This window comes from Cervus elaphus, chromosome 3, assembly GCF_910594005.1.
Source record: "Cervus elaphus chromosome 3, mCerEla1.1, whole genome shotgun sequence".
NCBI classification, from domain to species: domain Eukaryota; kingdom Metazoa; phylum Chordata; class Mammalia; order Artiodactyla; family Cervidae; genus Cervus; species Cervus elaphus.
In genome coordinates, this window is record NC_057817.1 from 42024875 (window position 1) to 42047756 (window position 22882).

The 22882-nt window shown below is 37.9% G+C and overlaps 1 protein-coding gene across 1 annotated transcript in view; it reads left to right on the forward strand.

Annotated features, from left to right (window-relative positions):
• LOC122678924 (mediator of RNA polymerase II transcription subunit 15-like) overlaps window positions 1-22067 on the forward strand; it is a 43849-nt gene extending 21782 nt beyond the window's left edge. Inside the window, exons 6-8 of the mRNA XM_043879086.1 lie at window positions 2739-2855; window positions 20070-20179; window positions 20624-22067. Coding sequence (XP_043735021.1) covers window positions 2739-2855; window positions 20070-20139 — 187 coding nt within the window. The 3' untranslated portion in view covers window positions 20140-20179; window positions 20624-22067. The remainder of the gene's footprint in view (window positions 1-2738; window positions 2856-20069; window positions 20180-20623) is intronic.
• The last annotated feature ends 815 nt before the right edge of the window (window positions 22068-22882 follow it).

The following is a 22882-nucleotide window of genomic DNA, read 5'->3' on the forward strand; positions in this document are numbered from 1 at the left end:
CTCCCCGAGCTTGCTCAGACTCATATCTGTCAAGTCAGTGAGGCCATCCAACCATCTCATCTTCTGTTGTCCCCTTCTGTCTTCAATGTTTCCCAGCATCAGGGTCTTTTCTAAAGAGTTAGTTCTTCACATCAGGTGGCCAAAGTATTGGAGCTTCAGCTTCAGCATCAGTCCTTCGAATGAATATTCAGGACTGATTTCTTTTAGGATGGACTGGTTGGTTCTCCTTGCAGTCCAAGGGACTCTCAAGAGTCTTCTCCAACACCACAGTTCAGAAGCCACTATTTAGGGCATCTTATTCTAAAGTTGAACTGATACTCCATCTCCAAACCTGTGCACTTCCAATTTTTTTCTGCCTGAGGTGTGTTTTCTCTGTGTCTGTATGGCTAACTCATTCTCATCCATCAGCTTTTAATTCAGGTATCATTTCTGACCAGCATTCCCTGGCCTCTGTACCTAAAGTAGCTCCTTTTCCCATTTTTCTCACACATGGCCCTCTGTTTTCATAACAGTATTTGTAATTGTATCATTATCTTCTTTATTACTGCTTGTCTGTTTCCTTTCACCCTGTTAAAAATGTAAGTTCTGTGGGAGCAGAGACTATTTCTGTATTGTTCACTGCTTTATTCTCTAAACAGCATTGCATTACATAAGTACTGTTGAATGAATGAGACAGTGAATAAAGGGATCATTGAATGAATGAAATAGATCCTTATCCAAGATTAGGTAGACTTTTTAAAAATAGATGTCGTAAATTTTCTTTCAACAGGTAATGTATAAAATCCAAGGTAGGAAGCAGCTAGGAGAGATAATCCAAATTAATGGTATAGGCCCAATAAAGATAAATGCCTTTTTTTTGGTATACATGATAAGGTTGGGCTTCCCTGGTGGCTGAGGTGGTAAAGAGTCTGCCTGCAATGCGGGAGACCTGAGTTCAATCCGTGGGTCGGGAAGATCCCCTGGAGAAGGATATGGCAACCCACTCCAGTGTTCCTGCCTGGAAAATCCTATGGACAGAGGAACCTGGCAGGCTATGTAGTCCATGGGGTCGCAAAGAGTTGGACACGACTGAGTGACTAACACTAATAAGGTTATTACAGAAGAAGCTTAGTTGGTGAACCAAACTAGCGAGTCAAAAAGCACTGCAAACTAATCTGGGGAAGAAGCTCCCACTACATTTACTCCCACTGATTTACTCTGTAACTTACTGGACCTCAGATTCTTCATCTAAAATATAGGGAAGAATCTTAAGCTTTGAATGGTAATACTATAAAAGTTTAATTGTAAGTCCAACTTAGGAGTGACCTGACATGTTAAACATTAATTTGGTCTTCAGGTATTATTTTAACAGGTGATCATGTCTTGATAATACTGGCAAGGGATCAGAGAAACAGGACTTGTTACACTGCTGAGAGTGTAAATTGGCATATCTCTAGTATGCAGTTTGGCAGTATGTATCAAAAGCCTTGAACATATGCCTTTGATCCTGCAGTTCCTCTTCTAGAAATGTATCATAGAAAATAAGAATATGTGTAATAATTGGATTGCAAGAATATTCATTATTGCACTGTTATTAGGATATTAGTTAAATTAAGCTCCATGCATACAACAGAACAGTATTGTCATTAAAAATGATGTGGAAGAAATTTTATTGACCTGATATATAAAGTATGAAGGGAAAGTTTTAAAAATATCCAATTTTATAAAAAAAAGTTTGTAAGTCTTGCAAAGACCCAACAGGATATGTACAAGTTATTAATTCAGTTCTTTAGAAGTAACTTAATTATTTTTGTTTCATTATTTCTATTTCATAGTTTTTATTAACTTTCATAGAATACTAATTAAAATTCTACCTTTATCTTTAAAGAAAAAAGTGGATGATTTGGGGAAATAATATTATACACATACCTGATATACAAGCCTGGTATCTTACATCCTTTCTTCTTCCCATGCCCCAGAACTAATTTCCATTTCTTGGATGGTTTACCTTCGAAGTACTTCTCGGATCCCCTCTTAGCTCTCCATTCCTTCAGTCATTGTCTTAATCATTTCCTCATCATCTCTCATCTGAACTTTGAAAGAGATTTTGTTTAAATTGGTCTTCAGTAAATTTTACCCCTCCTCAGTCTTCCAGACTGCCATCAGATTTTACAGTACACATCTTAAGAGACCCCCCTGCCTAAAATCTTTACAGTGATACACCTCATCCACCACAAGTTGAAAGTGCAAACTCCTTTCCATGAGGCATAAAGCTCTTCATGTTATAACGCCTTCCTGTAGCCTTAGGTACTACTTGTGGGTCTGTCCTAATACATGATGCTTCATGCTTCGAACCTTGCAGTTTTCCTTCTGCCTTGAGTGACCACTTCCTCTCCTCAAAATATGTTAAACCAGTATAGTCTTCTATGCTGCTTTTAAAAATATGTCCATAAGGGAATTCCCTGGCAATCCAGCGGTTAGAACTCTGCACTTTAACTGCTGAGAGCATGGGTTCCATCCCTGGTCAGGCAGGGTGCTAAGATCCCAAAAGCAGTGTAGCATGGCCAAAAAAAATATGTCTGAAAAATATTTGATACTTCATTCTTCAGGATGTGGAACTACTTAATTCACCTCCTTCTAAGTGTGAGTTGAACATTGTGAATTTCTTCTTGTAAATAGAATAAGATAGAAGAGACTGTGACTCTGAGACTATGTCATAAAAGGCATTGAGACTTCTTCCTCCTGCTTATTCTCTTGAGTCACTCCCAGGGAAGCCTGCTGCCTTGTCATGGGACATTCAGACAGCCTGTGGAGAAGCCTGTGTGCCTAGAAATAAATTATCCCAGCCGACAAGGAACCAAAGCCTGTGGACAACTGTGAGTGAACTCAAAAGCTAATCTTTGGGCCCCTTTGAGATGACTCCAGCCCTAGCCAGCAGCTTAACTATTACTTCGTAAGATACTTGAACAAGAACCACCTAGCTAAGCCCCTCCTGAATCTGAGATAATATTTGTTGTTTGAAGCTGCTACTGTTTGGATTAATTTGTTATTCAGTAGTAGAACCCATAAAGCTTCCTTTGGGACTCATCTTATGTGAAAATTTTCTGAACCCACTTTTTTCTTCACTTTCTATAAAATTGGGTTTTGCCCAACTAGACGATGAGCTGCTTACAGGCAAGAACTATATTTGCTTTATCCTTTTTCCCCTTTTTCTAGCACAGTATTGACAAATGTTAAGTCCTCAAAAATATTTTGTCAGAAGGAAGTGTAAAATTCTTTGACCAATTGTAAGCAACTTGAGGGTAAAAACCCTGTATTTTAGCATTTTATCTTCCTTTACACAGTATAGGAAAGCAGTTAAGCAGGTGCCCCAGAAAGATGTATGTGATAAATAAGGTTAGACCTAAGAATTTTATGCATCAAGTGTTTTTAGTGTTAATATGCCCAGCGTTGTACTAAAAAGAGTCTCATGAGTAACATGATTTGATTAGAGAAAAATATAACTAGGAAATAGTAATAGCAACAGGTAAAGCAAACACGTATACCCACAGGCACTGTTTTAAGCATTTTACCTGTATTAACTCATGAAATCCTTTATGATTTCTACTTTATGTGCTAGAAATTGCTAAAATCTGTGGTAGAGTCTATGTAAACTCTGCTAGATCAGTAAAGGGAAGTGAGGGATAGCTTCACCATGTGGCTGCTTAAGTTTCATGTTCAGCGACATAGTTTGGATAGATGTGGATGAAAGGAAGAGACATTTTCAGTGAGAAAGAACATGACAAAAAGCAGATTGCCACAACAGAGTACCAGTGGCTAGATGACTTTTAACAGATTTATTTTCCCTGCGAATCTGTCTCCAAATTTCCCTTTTTTATAAGAACACCAGTCATATTGGATTAGTACATACCTATATGACTTCATTTAACCTTAATTACTTTTTTAAATGGCCTATCTCCAAATAGAGTCAGATTCTGAACTAGCAGGGATAAGTACCTCATAAATTTGGTCGTGGGGACACAATTCAGGCCAACTCAGATGCTGAAATGAGCATGGACCAGAGGCAAGAACTGGCCTAAGATAAGCAGAGGGGTAATGGAATTTATGTAAATTTGGGAGTATTTTAAATGCCAGGCGGAAGAGTTGATACAGATGGCTTTCAATAAGTCACCAATAATCAATCCATTCCCAGGTTTTAGCACTAAATAGAATCCTTTATAGTATTTGTTTTCATTTTATCTACTTTTATCACTGCTCTAATCTTACCAAGATAAGATCTTATCTGTGAATCATCCCAAAACTAATGAAATGTAAGTTTTTACCTATTCAAATCAGTCCTAAAATAAAAGCTGATTCTTTTGCTTGATGTTTCCCCACACTTGCAAAAGAGTCAACAAAATACAATTGACCCTTGAAATATAGTTCAACCCTGAAAAGGTTAAATATAAATTTTAATGTTTCTAATATTACCTCTCATTACAGTGCTTGATAACATGTAAGTCTGGCATAAAAAATTAAACTTTTGTTCAATGCATATTAGAAACAGTAGCTTTTGAAGAGTAAGCATTGGTTTCAAAAAGGAACCCTCTGTCAATTATCTGGTTAAACATGAATAGTTAATTTAGTTCACAAAGACTGCGTTGGTAATAATGTCTGAGAACACATAATACCAGTTTCATTTAAATAAAATAGTTACAAGTCTGTGCAGTAAGAGTGACAGATATTTCGGTAATACATATACCAAAATGCCATTAAGTTACCAAGATTTAATAAAAAGAAACCCATTACATTACTAGTGTTCAACTCTGAAACCTTTAAAATACGAAAGGAATAAAGGCGTTCGCTTTCCTTCCCAGTCTGACAAATTTAGTAGAATAAAAAGTGTTACTGGATCACAGGTTCAGCTTCTTTACATATTTTTAGAAACTGCATAGAATCATAAATGCATAATATCTGAAACAAAATTTGAAAAAAAGCATGCTATACTTTAAATGAAGCATTCACCATTCTAAAATGAGAGTCATTATGATAAATTTATCATAAGACTGCTATCTTTCTGGGGAGGGGGGACATGTTTATTGTACATATTCTTCTTAAGATCACTTTTTATGAACTTCCACATAGATTAGGGTTACTGTTTACTTAGAGAAGCATTTTTTAATGCTTGAGAATCTTTATTAAACTTCATTTTGTTTTATCTCATAATCATGAAAACAGTAACTCTTATCAAACACATAACCAAAATATCATCTTCATCCTGTCACCTATACATTTCATGAAATTATTCAATGCTGGAAAAATACAATGACAATGCAAATATAGTAAAATAAGAAAGTTTGGACAGTTGCTTAAGAGTTTGTCATATAAATGATTTCCATAATTGTGATTTTCCAAAGCTTTGCATTATTTTCATGGCATTTTTTCTGACTTCTGTAAATTTTCTATATCCTCTATGAGTTGTTTTCCAGATATGAGCATAAAAGTATGTTTTTAATATAACCAGTTTTGAAAATAATAGAACAAATGCTTCATCTTAATAGGATGTTCTGTTCTGACTTGGTATTCATTTACTGTTCATTATTCAAATGTGACTGAATCTCAGTTTTGTACCCACATTGTGTTTTATTGTCGTTTAGTTCTCGAGAAAGTACATGATGTAGGTATAATAGTGTAATTTCTCCCATATTCTTGAGTGCCACATGTATGTGAGAGACACCCAGTGTAAACTTCTAAGCCAATCTTATCTTTCAGGTATCCTGTTCTTATATTGAATTTCTCTCTTTTTATTATTCATCACCTTTGGAATTGATAGCAGCAATATTAAAGCCACTTAATATTCTCAGCTGAACATTAAAGATGTTATTACTCTCAGGTGTTTTTATGGGTCGTGCATGCATGCTCACTTGCTTCAGTTATTTCTGACTCTTTGTGACCCACTGGACTGTAGCCTGCCAGGCTCCTCTGTCCATGGGATTCTCCAGGCAAGAAGACTGGAGTGGGTTGCTGTGCCCTCCTCCAGGGGATCTTCCCAACCCAGTGAGTGAACCCATATCTCTTGCATTTCCTGCATTGCTGGAGATGCTTTACCACTGAGCCACTGGGAAAGCCCTTATGGGTCATTATCATCTAAAAAACAGGTGGCCTGAAAATAAAAACCAAGCAACCAATGAGAAGAATATGAGATCCTTGGAAACCATATAGTGGCTGTGACAAACCAATCAGCTCAAGAAAGCCTAAAAAAAAAAAACCAGTAATTAGAAAATAGAAGGTCAGTATTGGCCTGATAATAATTACAGCTACAACTGGGCATCTGCAAAATTGCAAACACCATAATTACATAATTTAACTCAATCTGCATAACCTGAGATAGCTAGTACTTGCACTTTACAGAAGGGAAATGGGGGCTTTTAAGAGGCTTTAAAAGGGAGGTCTTAGATTACATAGATTGTTTCTAACTTCAGAACCTGTCTTCTTTTTGTTGTTAATAAATGTAATTTTAATATTGTATGTAATATTTTTATGTATCTTTTTCTAGAGTGGGGGCTCATAGATATAAGATTTTCTGAGGGGTCCTAATGAAAGAAGTCTAAGAACCACTAAAACTCACTATGAGTTCAGTGTTGTTACTGTGAGGAAGAGAGTAATGCTAAGAAAGTTTTGGCTTAGTCATTCAAACAAATAAAGGTGGAGAAGCTAAGTAGATTGTGAAAGTTCTGATTCAGCTAACATTTATTGAATTTCCATTTTGCATCAGCTATACAGATTGTATAATACTCTCTCAATCTTGAATATATAGAAACACCTTGTAAGAGTTGTGTATACCCAGTGAGAGAAATTTGGAGAAGGAAATGGCAACCCACTCCAGTATTCTTGCCTAGAGAGTCCCATGGACAGAGGAGCCTGGCAGGCTATAGTCTATGGGGTCGCAAAAGTCAGACATGACTGAGTGACTAAGCACAATGTGAGAAATTATTTTTATTATACAGCAGAAAACTTGAGGTAGGCCTGTGCTGATCAGTTCAGCTCAGCCGCTCAGTCGTGTCCGACTTTTTGAGACACCATGAACCACGCACGCCAGGCCTCCCTGTCCATCACCAACTCCCGGAGTTGACTCAAACTCCTGTCCATTGAGTCGGTGATGCCATCCAACCATCTCATCCTCTGTCATTCCCTTCTCATCCTGCCCCCAATCCAGCCCTCAATCCTCCCTTTCCCAGCATCAGGGTCTTTTCAAATAAGTCAGCTCTTCGCATCAGGTGGGCAAAGAATTGGAGTTTCAGCTTCAACACCAGTCCTACGAATGAACACCCAGGACTGATCTCCTTTAGGGTGGACTGGTTGGATCTCCTTGCAGTCCAAGGGACTCTCAAGAGTCCTCTCCAACACCACAGTTCAAAAGCTTCAATTCTTCGGTGCTCAGCTTTCTTTATAGGCAAACTCTCATATCCGTACATGACCACTGGAAAAACCATAGGCTTGACGAGATGAACGTTTGTTGACAAGGTAATGTCTCTGCTTTTCAATATGCTGTCTGGGTTGGTCATAACTTTCCTTCCAAGGAGCAAGTGTCTTTTAATTTCATGGCTGCAGTCACCATCTGCAGTGATTTTGGAGCCCAGAAAAATAAAGTCATCCACTGTTTCCACTCTTTCCCCATCTGTTTGCCATGAAGTGATGGGACCGAATGCCATAGTCTTAGTTTTCTGAATGTTGAGCTTTAAGCCAACTTTTTCACTCTCCTCTTTTACTTTCATCAAGAGGCTCTTTAGTTCTTCTTCACTTGCTGCCATAAGGGTGGTGTCATCTGCATATCTGAGGTTATTGATATTTCTCCTGGCAATCTTGATTCCAGCTTGTGCTTCCTCCAGCCCAGCGTTTCTAATGATATACTCTGCATATAAGTTGAATGAGCAGGGGGACAATATACAGCCTTGATGTACTCCTTTTCCTATTTGGAACCAATCTGTTGTTCCATGTTCAGTTCTAACTGGTGCTTCCTGATCTGCATACAGGTTTCTCAGGAGGCAGGTCAGGTGGTCTGGTATTTCCATCTCTCAGAATTTTCCACAGTTTATTGTGATCCACACAGTCAAAGGTTTTGGCATAGTCAATAAAGCAGAAATAGATGTTTTTCTGGAACTGTCTTGCTTTTTCGATGATCCAGCGGATGTTGGCAATTTGATCTCTGGTTCCTCTGCCTTTTCCAAAACCAGCTTGAACATCTGGAAGTTCACGGTTCACATATTGCTGAAGCATGGCTTGGAGAATTTTAAGCATTACGTTACTAGCATGTGAGATGAGTGCAATTGAGCGGTAGTTTGAGCATTCTTTGGCATTGCCTTTCTTTGGGATTGGAATGAAAACTGACCTTTTCCAGTCCTGTGGCCACTGCTGAATTTTCCAAATTTGCTGGCATATTGAGTGCAGCACTTTCACAGCATCATCTTTCAGGATTTGAAATAGCTCAACTGTGCTGATAGCTCTTTTTAACTATTAATTTGGAAAAAAAATGGAAATTAAGCTAAAATATTTTTAATTAGATTGATTTTAATGTAACAGTATTGTTTTGCTGAGCCTAAAATCATTGGAAATTCATACAGCACATACTTGATTTTTGGGGGGATGCTGGTATTGCTGCATGGTAACTCAGTTTTCCCAGCCAGTTTTTAAGGCTTTGTTCCAGAAGCAAGCAGTCACAGCTTTTGACCTTTTCCTGGCATGTATGCACCATTCATTTGTTCATTTCTATTTCTTACTGTATGGCTCAGGGCAATTTAAGTTTTATAACTTGGCTCCAACTTATAAACACAAATGAAAATATGGCATTCAAATCAGGCAAAGTATTTTATAAATTAACCTTCCCTATGATCCAAAGTATAGTTATTAATTTTTAAATCATTTTTGAAATGAAATTTCAAAACCAAGCTTTTTTTATGAGAAATCAAAATTTAAGAACATGTTAGTGAATTGCCAATGACTTGAAAATGTTAAGAGGTTAGGGTTTTAGAATAGCTCAGAACTGGAATTATATCCAGCTAAGACACAGGCAAGCTAAGTGGCCTTGGGCAAGGTGCTAACCTCACTAAGCCTCAGTTTTGTTACCTAAAAATTACATGTAGAATATCTTGCCTTTTCAGAATTAAAATTTAATTTTAAGAGATGATCTATGTAAATGCTTAGCATAATATATGGAATGAACCAAACATTCAAAAAATAGTAGTTGCTATAATGTGAAATACCATATAACCTAAGAATGTCAAAGAGAGGAGCATAATTATTAATATAACATGTGAAAGGAAAAATGAAAGAAAAGATTGTAAAAACAGACACTCACATTTGCAGCAACATGGATGCAACTCTAGATTCTCATACTAAGTAAAGTAAGTCAGAAAGAGAAAGACAAATACCTTATGATATCACTTCTCTGTGGAATCTAAAATATGTCACAAGACTTCCCTAGCAGTGATTAAGAATCCACACTTCTGCTGCAGTCAATCGCTGGCCAGGGAAGTAAAATCTCACATGCCTCACAGTGCGGCCAAATGAAATATGTCAGAAATGAACCTACCTACAAAACAGCAGTAGACTCACAGATACAGAGATCAGACTCATCGTTGCTGAGGGGAAGAAGGGGAAGAGAGAGGAATGGACTGGGAGTTTGTAGTTGGTAAATGCAAACTGTTAGATTCAGAATGGACAAATAGCAGGGTCCTATTGTACGGCACAGGAAACTATCCAATCTCCTGAGATAAACCATAAAGGAAAAAAATATTATTTTAAATGTATATATTGGGTTGGCCAAAAGGTTCATTCAGTTTTTTCCATAAGAGAGCTTTAGTAGCGCTTAGGTGTCTTTAACTTCATTTGAAACTATTCTTATTGTGGCAGCTGTCATAGCGTCATGCATTTTTTTAAAAAACTTAAATCAAAATTTTGATGTTTGTGTAGCCATTTTAATACGAAAGATGGAAGAAAAACTTTCTTCATATTATGCTTTGTTATTTCAAGAAAGGTAAAAACACAGCTGAAGCAGAAAAAGTTTTGTGCAGTGTTTGGAGAAGATGCTGTGACTGATCAGATGTCTCAGAAGTGGTTTGCAAAGTTTTGTGCTGGAGATATCTTGTTGGAGGATGCTCTGTAGTCAGGTAGACCAATTGAAGTTGATAGTGCAATCAAATCAAGACATTAATTGAGAACAATCAACATACCATAAGGTAGATAGCTGACATCCTCAAAATATCCAAATCAAGTGCTAAAAATCATTTACACTAGCCTGCTTATGTTCATTGCTTTGATTTTTAGGTTCCACATAAATTAAGTGAAAAAAAAGACTATTTCCACGTGTGATTCTCTACTGAAACATAATGACAACATTCTGTTTTTAAAACAAATTGAAGGAGATGATGGAAAGTGGATATTGCACAGTAATGTAGCATGGAAGAGAGATCGTGGGGCAAGTGTAATGAGCCACTGCCAACCACACCAAGGGCTGGTCTTCACACAAAGAAGGTGATGTTGTGTATATGGTGGGATTGGAAGGAAGTCCTCTATTATGAGCTCCCTCTGGACAACCAAACAGTTCCAACAAGTACTGTTCCCAAGTCGACCAACTGAAAGTGGCACTTGAAAATTCCAAAATTAGTCAAGAAAAAAAACATAATCTTCCATCAGGATAGCACAAGACCACATGTTTCTTTGATGACCAGGCAAAAACTATTACAGCTTGACTGGAAAGTTTTGGTTTATCTGCTGTGTTCACCAGACATTACACCTTTGGATTTCCATTTATTTCAATCTTTACCGAATTCTCCTAGTGGAAAAAAAATTTCCAATTCCCTGGATAAGAAGCACCATTCTTTGCTTAAAAAGATAAGTTTTGGGGTGATGAAATTATGAAGTTACTTGCAAAATGGCAGGAGGTAGTGGAACAAAACAGTTAATACATTGTTCAATAAAGTTTGTGAAAATGAAAAATCTGTCTTTTATGTTTACTTAAAAAACTGAAGAAACTTTTTGGCCTGTCTGGTATGTGTATACCTGAGTCACTTTGCTGTACTGCAGAGGTTGGCACAACATTGTCAATCAAATACTGTACTTCAATTAAAAAAGTTTTTTTTAAGGCCACTTGAAAAAACAACAGAAACATAAATGTGCTAGCTGGCTGACAAATATTTTCTGTCAAGAAATAAAACTCAGGTAAAGTAAGAAAGTGAAACATATTCTTTTTTTTTTTTTTTTATTAGTTGGAGGCTAATTGCTTCACAACATTTCAGTGGGTTTTGTCATACATTGATATGAATCAGCCATAGATTTACACTTATTCCCCATCCCGATCCCCCCTCCCATCTCCCTCTCCACCCGATTCCTCTGGGTCTTCCCAGTGCACCAGGCCCGAGCACTTGTCTCATGCATCCCACCTGGGCTGGTGATCTGTTTCACCATAGATAGTATACATGCTGTTCTTTTGAAACATCCCACCCTCACCTTCTCCCACAGAGTTCAAAAGTCTGTTCTGTATTTCTGTGTCTCTTTTTCTGTTTTGCATATAGGGTTATCGTTACCATCTTTCTAAATTCCATATATATGTGTTAGTATGCTGTAATGTTCTTTATCTTTCTGGCTTACTTCACTCTGTATAAGGGGCTCCAGTTTCATCCATCTCATTAGGACTGGTTCAAATGAATTCTTTTTAACGGCTGAGTAAAATTCCATGGTGTATATGTACCACAGCTTCCTTATCCATTCATCTGCTGATGGGCATCTAGGTTGCTTCCATGTCCTGGCTATTATAAACAGTGCTGCGATGAACATTGGGGTGCATGTGTCTCTTTCAGATCTGGTTTCCTCAGTGAAACATATTCTTAAATGATTGTTATTCATAGTAGCAACTGAGTTACTATGTTTTTGTAGGAGTATTTTTTAATAGTGGGTTTTTAAAAATAAGCTGTTAGCTAATCTTTTTCATTTTTTGTGATATTGGATTTATATTCCTTCCACAGTTACTAACAGAATTTTAAAAGAACCATCACTTTTAAAAGGCATTGTTTACAAGCTTGCTGGTGGCTCAATGGTAAAGAATTCTGCCAGTTCAGGAGACATGGGTTCAATTCCTGGTCCAGAAAAATCCTACATGCCGTGGAGTAACTATGCCCACGGGCCATAACCTCTGAGCCTGTGCTCTGGAGCCCATGCTTCAACAAGAGAAGCCACAGCAATGAAAAACCCTTCCACTGCAGTGAAGACTAGTCCCTGCTCTTTGTCACTGGAGAAAAGTCTGCACAGCAACAAAGACCCAACACAGCCATACATGAATAAATTTTTTTAAAAGACATTGTTTACAAGATAATTACAATTCTCAAATAATTTTACCTTTTTAATGTGGTTTTCAATTCTAAATGAAGTAGAACTTGTAGTCATAATTCAGATATTTTAAAAACACTACCTAAAATATAGGTAAGCACAGTATTTCATAAAACACTTGTATTTTTATATGAGTGAAATTAGTTTGTTTTGGCTTCTAGATTTTAAAAGTTGCTGCATCTGCTCTAGCTTTGACTGGTGAAGGTGGTCCTGAAGGTATATTATCCTCAGACTTTCTCTTATCCTTTTAATGACGCAGCCTATATAATTAGGAACGAACTTTTCATAAACATAGCATGTAAGTGCGCAGAGGACAGTTAATGGCAGAACTGAGAAAAACGGTCAATTGATCACTTAAAATTCAGAAGCAACCCCAAGGAGATATTTTATAATGTAGTGCAAAACTAAATCATGAGATATAACACTTCTAATAATAAGAAAGACCTTTTCTGTTAACCTCCTCTCTAAAGCTAGTTTTTCCTGCTAAAAGCCAACAAACTTTATTTTTAAAAACAAAAGCCTCTTAACTATAGCTGCAGAAGGAAGAAAAAACCTCTATTTTGAATGAAGTGATATCAAATATATTATTATACTTCTTTAAGCTGAAGAACGTGCTCGTATCTCTTGTTGTTCCTTATGGAAACAAAAATTACAAAAAGGGGAAAGAGGAGGGAGAAGGGATCCAAACCAGGTTCTTCATACCAGTTCTGTGAGATATTGGTAAATATTCTGTGGGAAAAGATTGCATTGTAAAGTAGACGTAAGATTAGTTAAACCAAGTAAAAGTTTAATGACTGCAGTGTTTGTTGAGATTTTTAATATGCAAATATATGTTCCTAAATGCCTTAGTCCTTTTTTATTAACGACTTCAGTTAATACCTCACGAAACCATGAACTACCTACATTTAAGGAAATACTGTGCTTGGAAAGTTGAATTCTGAGTTCCTGTAAACAGACTTGAGGATTCTCTACTGTCAACTTTGTTGGGATTTGAATGGGCTGTTATAGATGTTTGAACCGAACCAAATAAGAAATATTTTCTCATATCCACTTAGACTAAGTTTAACCAGTACTTTAAGCAAGGACTGGCAACATTTAAAACCAATACTATAGTTAGAGCTGAATATTTTTGTAGACACATAGCATATTGAATGGGAGTTTTCCTATAATTGTCCTATAACTATGCCTCAAAACTGAAGATGAAATGCACGAATTCACCACATTGTAAGTTAAAATAACTTTAACCTCACGGTATTAAATAACTAGAGTCACAAGCAGTCCTGTCACTGCTGCCACAACCACTCCTGTCCACTCTTGGTCAAAAAAATATAAGAGATACAGAGGAGACCTGTTAAGAGAAAGCAGTGTTTTTAGATAAGCTATTTCAAATATATAATTGGGGTGGAGGATGCTCAAAGAGATTCATTTCTGAAGATTGGATTTATAAAAGAAGTGGAGACGTTTTCTCTGTTGGATGTTTGCTTGGCCATAGAACTTGGCTGATATCCTGAAGCTGAGGAAAGAGGAATTTGAAGGATGATAGACTGAGAGAGGGCAGGACCAGGGGAATAGCCTTCATGGCCACCATCTAGTGTGGCGAGAATAATATTCCCCAGGGATGGTGTGACTACTGGAGAAGGTAAGCGGGCTTGAGCCATTTTGTCAGTATGAGAACTGACAACAAAAAGAAGGAAGCACTGAAGGTAGAAGAAGGAAGCGTCTGGTAAGCTGGAACCCCGATAACCACCATCAGGAAAGTAGATAGTGGTAAACCCTTGTAGACTCCCTGAAGACTTACTGAAGATCTAGCTTTTGGATACTGTCAGAGAAAGGTCTCAAAAATCAGTCAGTGAAGACTGTGTCCTCATCCAGTCAAGGAAGCATTTGTCCTTTTCTTTTTCATGTAAGGAAGAATTTACCCTTTTTTCACTCCATTCCCTCTGCCACAGACCACGAGCACTAAGCCTGGAAGCGAAGCTGGAGGAAAAGGAGTTGTCCAAGAGCCAGATTTTCCCCCATCTCCAACTAATAGAACTTTACCTGTACTGGGGATGGCTAGATGGGAGGAGCAGATGGAAAGAGTTTTGAACTGAGTAGAGATCAAAGCTTTCAAGTTGGTGGTTCTTTTTTTTTTTTTTTTTTAAGACTTTAGATTGTAACTGTTCTAATAAAATGACTAGAAATCATAGAGCATAAGTAAGAAACCATTAAAGGAGCCACCAATCTGAGAAATGGAAAGTTCTACCTTATATTATTGAGGATAGTTATTGAAAGAAAATAAGGATGTTTCTTGTCTCTCAACAGTCTGAGACATCTTAGTAAATAAATACTTTAAAACATTTTCAGCTTAAATTATCTAGTTCTTTTTTTTGATCGAGCAGCATGACTTGAAGGATCTTAGTTCCTTGACCAGAGATTGACCGCAGCCACGGCAGTGAACGTGCTGAATCCTAACCACTAGACTACCAGGGAACTCCCTATCTAGTTCCTTTCAAAGTATGGTTTCCATAATTCATCCATTTCTTTTGTGAACGTTATAAAGTTTTGAAATGTAAAACATCTTTGCAAGTATCTAAGTTTCGCTGAAGATTCTGGGGCCCAGGCAAAGGAAACAACACCCTTTACAGGATAGTATTTTTACAACTCCTTTTTGCATTTGCTATATCAGAAGAATTGGACATGACTTAGTGACTAAACGACGACGACAACCCATCACAATAATGAGCAGCTGTGCCATCCAATCCTGATAGCCACTCAGTCCAGATTTTACACAGAAAAGCAGAATTTAAAAGCAAAGCAGTATGAAGTACTTCCACTTTCACGTTGGCCTTGCTCCCGATCTTAAATGAATTACACAGAATTTTAGATGTGTCTTTACTTCTAATTTTATCAAATTTATAGTTCCACCCAGAAAAGGGCAGAGTAAGTCTAAAACTTTAATATGATTTAAGATTTAATCTTCCAGATCAATATTAAATTTCATTGATATTTGGTGGAAAAATATCTAGAGTATATCTACTCAAACCTTTTAACCATCTTACTTGTGGTTTAAAGCATGAAGAACAATTGCTATTTGGTTGGTTGTTTATTAGTGAGGAACTAATACAATACAAATGATTGCTATGCAATTTGAATCTGCTGTTGCTGCTGCTAAGTCGCTCCAGTCGTGTCCGCCTCTGTGCGACCCCATAGACAAGACGGCAGCCCGCCAGGCTCCCCCGCCCCTGGGATTCTCCCAGCAAGAACACTGGAGTGGGTTGCCATTTCCTTCTCCAAACTTTGAATCTGGAGGCAAACAATTGGATCATTCTCATATGAAGAACAATATGAATGCCTGCAAATTCCCGGTGCATTCAACGCTGACAAGTATTTACTGTGTGCCAGGCACTGATCCAAACACGGGGAAATAGAGCAGTAAGGAAAGTGTGTAATTCCCTGTTTTCCTGGAGAATGTAGATAATAAATGAATATTCAACATAATATTATGCAATTATAAGCATTATGAAGGAAATGAGGCAAGATAAGGGATAGGGAATGACGAGGGGATGGGATGCTCTTTTAGATAAGGTGGTCAGTTGACTAAGGAGGTAACAGCAAGATATCTACAGGAAATGAAGTTGCATCAAGTTTACTCAGTAGACATATTTAGATGCCAGGCTATGAGTTTAGTTTCCCTTGTGCATGTGTGTTCAGTCACATCCGGCTCTTTGTGACCCCATGGACTGTAGCCCACCAGGCTCCTCTGTCCATGGGATTTCCCAGGCAAGAATATTGGAGTGGGTTGCCGTGTCCTACTCCAGGGGATCTTTCCAACCCAGGGATCAAACCCAAGTCTCACATCTCCTGCATTATCAGATGGATTCTTTACCACTGTGCCACCTGGGAAGCATGTAGTATTCCTTAGAGACATATATAAATATATATATATATGTGTGTGTGTGTGTGTGTGTATATATATATATATATATATATATTCATACATATTTTTGAACCAACAACCCTATCCAAGAAACACAGCTTTTTACAATGAGCAGCATTTGGGATTTCCCTGGCAGTCCAGTGGTTAAGACTCCCAGCTTCCACTGCAGGGGACATGGGTTTGATCCTTCCTCAGGGAAATAAGATCCTACAGTACCACACAGTTCAGTTCAGTCGCTCAGTCGTGTCCAACCTTTTGTGACCCCGTGAGCTGCAGCAGGCCAGGCCTTGCTATCCAACACCAACTCCTGGAGCCCACCCAAATTCATGTCCATTGAGTTGGTGATGACATCCACCCAGCTCATCCTCTGTTATCTCCTTCTCCTCCTGCCCTCAACTTTACCCAGCCTCAGGGTCTTTTCAAATGAGTCAACTCTTCGCATCAGGTGGCCAAAGTATTGGAGTTTCAGCTTCAACATCAGACCTTCCAATGAACACCCAGGACTGATCTCCTTTAGGATGGACTGGTTGGATCTCCTTGCAGTCCAAGGGACGCTCAAAAGTCTTCTCTAACACCACAGTTCGAAAGCATCAACTCTTCGGCGCTCAGCTTTCTTTATAGACCAACTCACACATCCATACATGACCACTGGAAAAACCATAGCCTTGACTAGACAGACCTTTGTCAGCAAAGTAATGTCTCTGCTTTTTAATATGCTGTCTAGGTTGGTCATAACTTTCCTTCCAAGGAGTAAGCATCTTTTAATTTCATGACTGCAGTCACCATCTGCAATGACTTTGGAGCCCCAAAAAATAAAGTCTCTATTTCTACTGTTTCCCCATCTACATGCCACACAGTGGGGCCAAAACAAAAAATACAAAAGGTAACATATTGCTTTCTACAGTTATATATTCATAGAAACTCATTTATGGTTTTGATGCTATTGCTTCTGGTCCCATTTCATTATTAATTTTTTGAAATTTATTTTTGACTGCACTGGGTCTTCATTGCTGCACATAGACTTTCTCTAGTTGTGGCAAGCAGGCTTCTCATTGCAGAGCATGGGCTGTAAAGCTCGCGGGCTTCAGTAGCTGTGGCACACGGGCTGAGTTGCCCTGCAGCATGTAGAATCTTCCTGGATCAGGAATCAAACCGGTGTGCCCTGCATTGGCAGGCAGATTCTTAACCACTGGACCACCAGGGAAGTCCATTTCATTTCACTTTAACTCAGTAGATCTTTTTTGCCCAGTTGCTATATTCCAGGCTTTATCCTAGGCTCTTGCAGTATGCCAGTGAATAAAACACGAAAAGATTCCTGACTATATGGATATTACATTCTAACAGGGAAAGGCAGACAATAAATATGTAATATTAATAATATAAGTATAATAAATTACATACTTTGATAGAAGGTGATTTGTAATATAGGAGAAAAGTAGACCAGAGACAGAGATATGTAAATACTGAGAGGAAGATAGGTTTCATTAGTAAATAGGCTAGTCAGGGTGGGTCTTGAGATGAGACCAGAGCAAACATCTGAAGAGTTGAGGGAGTTAGCGTAGTGCCTATCAGGGGGAGCAGCTCTCATTGATACATACATACATAACACACACAAGACACACATACATATGCTTTTGCCTTCAAGGAAGTTACTATCTTCAACATGTAATTTTTAGCTTATAAAAATAAGTAGCTATATACAACTACTTAAAAGTGTGCATGTTATCTTTTATTTACTTAAAATATAGCCACTTTTATAAATAGATATGTTGATTTTTTGTGTGATCAGATTATGAGTCACTACCATTTTAAAAAGCACTGAAAAATAACATGATTAAAAATGTACTTAATTTTGAACTTCTCTGGCAGTCCAGTAGTTAAGACTTCTTGTTTCCAAGGCAGGTGATACGGGTTCAATCCCTGGTTGGGGAACTGAGATCCCACATGCTGAGTGACATGGCAAAAAAAAATATGTGCATACTTTTGTTTACTGGCATGTGTAAGCCACACAGCAATTATACTGTATCTTTTATTTTTTTTAAATTGAAGTATCAAGTGTAAGTGTTAGTTGCTCAGTCATGTCTGACTCTTTGTGACCCCATGGAGTATGGCTTGCCAGAGTCTCCTCTTTCTATGGAATTCTCCAGTCAAGAATAGTGGAGTGGGTTGCCATTCCCTTCTCCAGGGGATCTTCCTGACCCAGGGATCAAACCCAGGTCTCCTGCATTGCAGGCAGATTCTTTACCATCTGAGCCACCAGGGAAGTCTAGTTGATGTACAACATTATGTTTGTTTTGGGTGTACAACATAATGATTCAATTTTTAAACACATTACAAAATGGTCAATAAGGTTAGTAATCAACTGTCTTCATATAAAGTTATTACAATACTCTTGACCATATTTCCTATGTTATGTAGTGTATCCCTGTGACTACTTACGTTATGACTGGAAGTTTGTACTTCTTAATGTCCTTTGCATATTTTGTCCAACCTCCCATCTTCCTCTGCTCTGGCAACTACCTCTGTTCTCTGTATCTGTCAATCTGTTCTCATTTTTTAGTTTGTCTCTTCATCTGTTTTCTTTTCTAGATTTCACATATAACTGAGATGATACAGTATCTGTCGGACTTAGCTTAATACTCTGTAGATCCGTCTGTGTTGTCACTAATGGCAAGATTTCACTCTTTTTTGTGGCTAATATGCCATTGTGTATACATACCAAATATATTCACCTGTGTATGTATATGTATGTACATATATGTGTACATATATACTTATACATACATATATATGGCTTTCCCAGTGGCTCAGTGGTAAATAATCCACCTGAAATGCAAGAGACAGGGGTTCAATCCCTGGGTCAGAAAGGTCCCCTGAAGGCAGGCATGGCAACCCATTCCAGTATCCTTGCCTAGAGAATCCCATGGACAAAGGAGTCCATGCAGTCCATGGAGTCACAAAGAGTCGGACATGACAGAAGCAACTGAGCACGCACACACACGTGAATATGCATGCCACATCATCTTCAGCCATTTATCTATCAATGGACACTAAGATTGCTTCTGTATCTTAACTATAATAAATAATGCTGTAATGAACATAGGGGTGCAAATATCTTTTCAAATTACTATTTCTGTTTTCTTTGGGTAAATACCTAGAAGTAGAATTTCTGGATGGCATGGTAGTTTTGTTTTTAATTTTTTGAAGAACTTCCATGCTGTTTTTACTAGTTGCTACACTACTGTATCCTTTCTCTTTTGTTCAAGGGTAATGATATTCTCAAAGATGTATTAGAAATCCAAGATAATTTAAAATAAATTGGAAAACATGGTAGATTAATTACTTCATGCTATAAATTGAGTGCTTGTAAATTAGCAAGCAAAATGATTTGTCAATATGAGTAGTTAGAAAAATGTACCTTTATGAGTTCTTTCAATAAAATTAGAACAATTTATAGTCTTTTATTTTTGCTTCATTCCATCTGTTTTCCAGTTATCACTTTATTATAAATCTATTTAAAGTCAACCCTCATCAATTTGCCTGTAATATCTGTTGTTCTGCAGAATTAAATAAAATCTTCTAATCTTTGTGTTTTTAATGCATAACTTTTTAAAAAAGTAGCTAGACAATTACAACTAGCCATAGAGAAATAGTAGCTAAATTTCTTTTTTATTTTAAAGTTGCTTTCTGTTTTAATTCTGTAAGAAGAAAATTACGTTTTACCTCCCTGGTTTGTGCTTTTGAATCAGTATTGGATATCAGATGACTTTTTGTTTTTATTATTTATTTATTTTTTGACCAAACTGTGCAGGTTGTGGGGTCTTAGTTCCCTGCCCAGGGATGGGACGCACACCCTCGTCAGCGCAAGTGCAGCGCCCTAACCACTGGACCGTCAAGGAATTCCCAGCAGTCAATTTTTTGGTACAGTCAACTTTTGGTACAGTGTCTTATTGAAAAGGGTGCAAATGTTTTATGAACTTAAACATTTGGTATACTTCTTTTACTAATATGAAATAATATGTTTGATTTGCTAAAATTTCTTAAACTTTTTTCATAAAATCCTTCCTTTCCAGTCCTGTCTATGGTGTTCCTCTCACTCTTCAGAACAGATTTTTCTATACTGCTTATTTTACACTTTATACAAGCTGTCTTGTGTCTGTTTTAGCTTCTAGAAATAGACTATACATTTTCCAAGGACAAAGATTCAGTTCTTATCAGTTAGCATAATGATATTTCAAAAAGTAACTGTTCCACTAAAATTTTTTGTTCAATACAAGTATAACTTATGTAACTCAGAGTTACTATTGTGATATGGTGATTTTTAATCAGAAATGTAATTTGGTTTTCATCCTCATTTTGGCATAGATTTTGTGAAACCCATGGACTTTCTTAAGTGAAGAGAGATAAAAAGGTACAATTCATAACAAGCTCCAGTCAACCACAGCTGAGTTGATGTTAACACTGTGACTTTTAGACAGCCTCAAAGAATGGAGGCTTGTTGCCAAGGGTATCACCGACATTACTAAAGGACTGAAGTTTTCAGCTTACCACCCAACCTCTAGGGAGTTGAGGGGCTGGATGTTGAACCAATCACCAGTGACCAATGATTCAATCAATCAGTAGTGCCTGCTAGAATGAAACTTCCATAAAACTTAGAAGACGGGATTTGAAGAGCTTTCTGGTTGGTAAACATATGGAAGTGCTGGGAGCGTGGTACACCGGCGGGGGCATGAAAGCCCCACGCTTCTTCCCCTGTACCTTCCCTGAGTCATGTATTATTTTATGACAAACCAGTAATCTATTAAATAAACTGTTTTCCTGAGTAGTGTAAATAATTTTAGCAAATTGATCATGAGGAAGGCTTGTGGGAATCCCTAATTTTTAGCCAGTAGGTAACAAACTGGACTTCTGATTGGCCTCTGAAGTAAGGACAGTCTTCTGGGTCTGAACCCTTACGCTGTGGGATCTGATGTTGTGTCCAGGTAGATAGTGGCAGAATTGAATTGAATTGCAGCATATCCAATTGTGTTTGCAGAGAATTGGAGAATTGCTTGGTATGGGAAAAAATTCCACAGATTTGGTCAGGATTGTCAGAAATGACATGCGAGTGAAAAATATATGACATACTGTAGTATACAAAGCTATACCCAAATTGGAGTCTCTGTGAGTTTCAAAGTGTTTTTGTAGTATGCTTCCCTAAGCTAAGGAAGGAGTCCAGTTTTCCAGTATTCCTCATTTCTCTGTGGCAGTTGGAATTCTATTATCAAAAATAATTGTGTACCCAAATTTGTACTTGCCAGCTTTTAGATGTAAAAAGTTGGTCATGAGCAGTGTTAAGGAGAAATAGTTTAGCCCCCAAATGTTTTTGTTTTATATTGACACCAAAATGTTTTTCTTTTATAGCAACACAGCCTGAAGATATAAAAGTTAAGGAAATGGGTGGGCAGAGTTCCATGTTTTCCACCTCTAACCTTCACAGATGTTAAATATAGCAGTGGAAACATTCTTGCCATTAAAATATGAGCAGTATATTTTAAAACCAGTCATGAGAGTCATGCCATCTGATAGACTTAATCTTTGAATAACTAAGGTGACATGGTCCCTGGTTCTACCCAGATATACATGTCCACAACTACTGATGCTAAACTGGATCATGGATAAGAATCAGTTTTGTCTAAGATGTCCTTGTCACTTCCCTGGTAACGATAGCCCTATATGCAAAATGGAAAAAGAGACACAGAAATACAGAACAGACTTTTGAACTCTGTGGGAGAATGTGAGGGTGGGATATTTCAAAAGAACAGCATGTATACTATTTATGGTGAAACAGATCACCAGCCCAGGTGGGATGCATGAGACAAGTGCTCGGGCCTGGTGCACTGGGAAGACCCAGAGGAATCGGGTGGAGAGGGAGGTGGGAGGGGGGATCAGGATGGGGAATATGTGTAAATCTATGGCTGATTCATATCAATGTATGACAAAAAAAATAAATAAATAAATAAATAAAAAAGAAAAAGAATCTGCCTGGAATGCAGAAGACTGCCTACAATGCAGGAGACCCTGGTTCGATCCCTGAGTCAGGAAGATCCCCTAATAGAGGAGAAGGAAATGCCAACCTACCCCAGTATTCCTGCCTGGGAGACTTCATGGACAGAGGAGTCTGGCAGGCTTCCGTCTATGCAGTCGCAGAGTCAGACATGACTGAGTGCACACACCGCAGCATGAAGATGTCCTTAGGAAAACAAGTTAATCGTTGATGCCTGCCCTTTACTCACTTTAGATCCTCATCCCTGATGAGCACCTTTTTCCCGAAAAGAGTGCTCCAATTCCAGAGTAGATTGGGGAAAGGGGAAGATAGACTCCAATCTTAGGAAAATTGGGTACTGCACAAGTTATCAAGGCCTAGGAACCCAACCACTTTACTAGAAAGTTGGAGAAAGATTAGCCAGTTAACCTAATGAAGAGAAAAGTGAGGTACGGACATCATGCTTCCTAAGTTTTTCTTGACAAAGGACAACGTTGACCTGTTAGCTCTGGGCAAAGCTGAAGCTTCACGCGAACTTCTAAGTTCACATCTGCAGGTTTAGTGAAGAGACTCAACAATCCACACTGACTTCCAGTTCC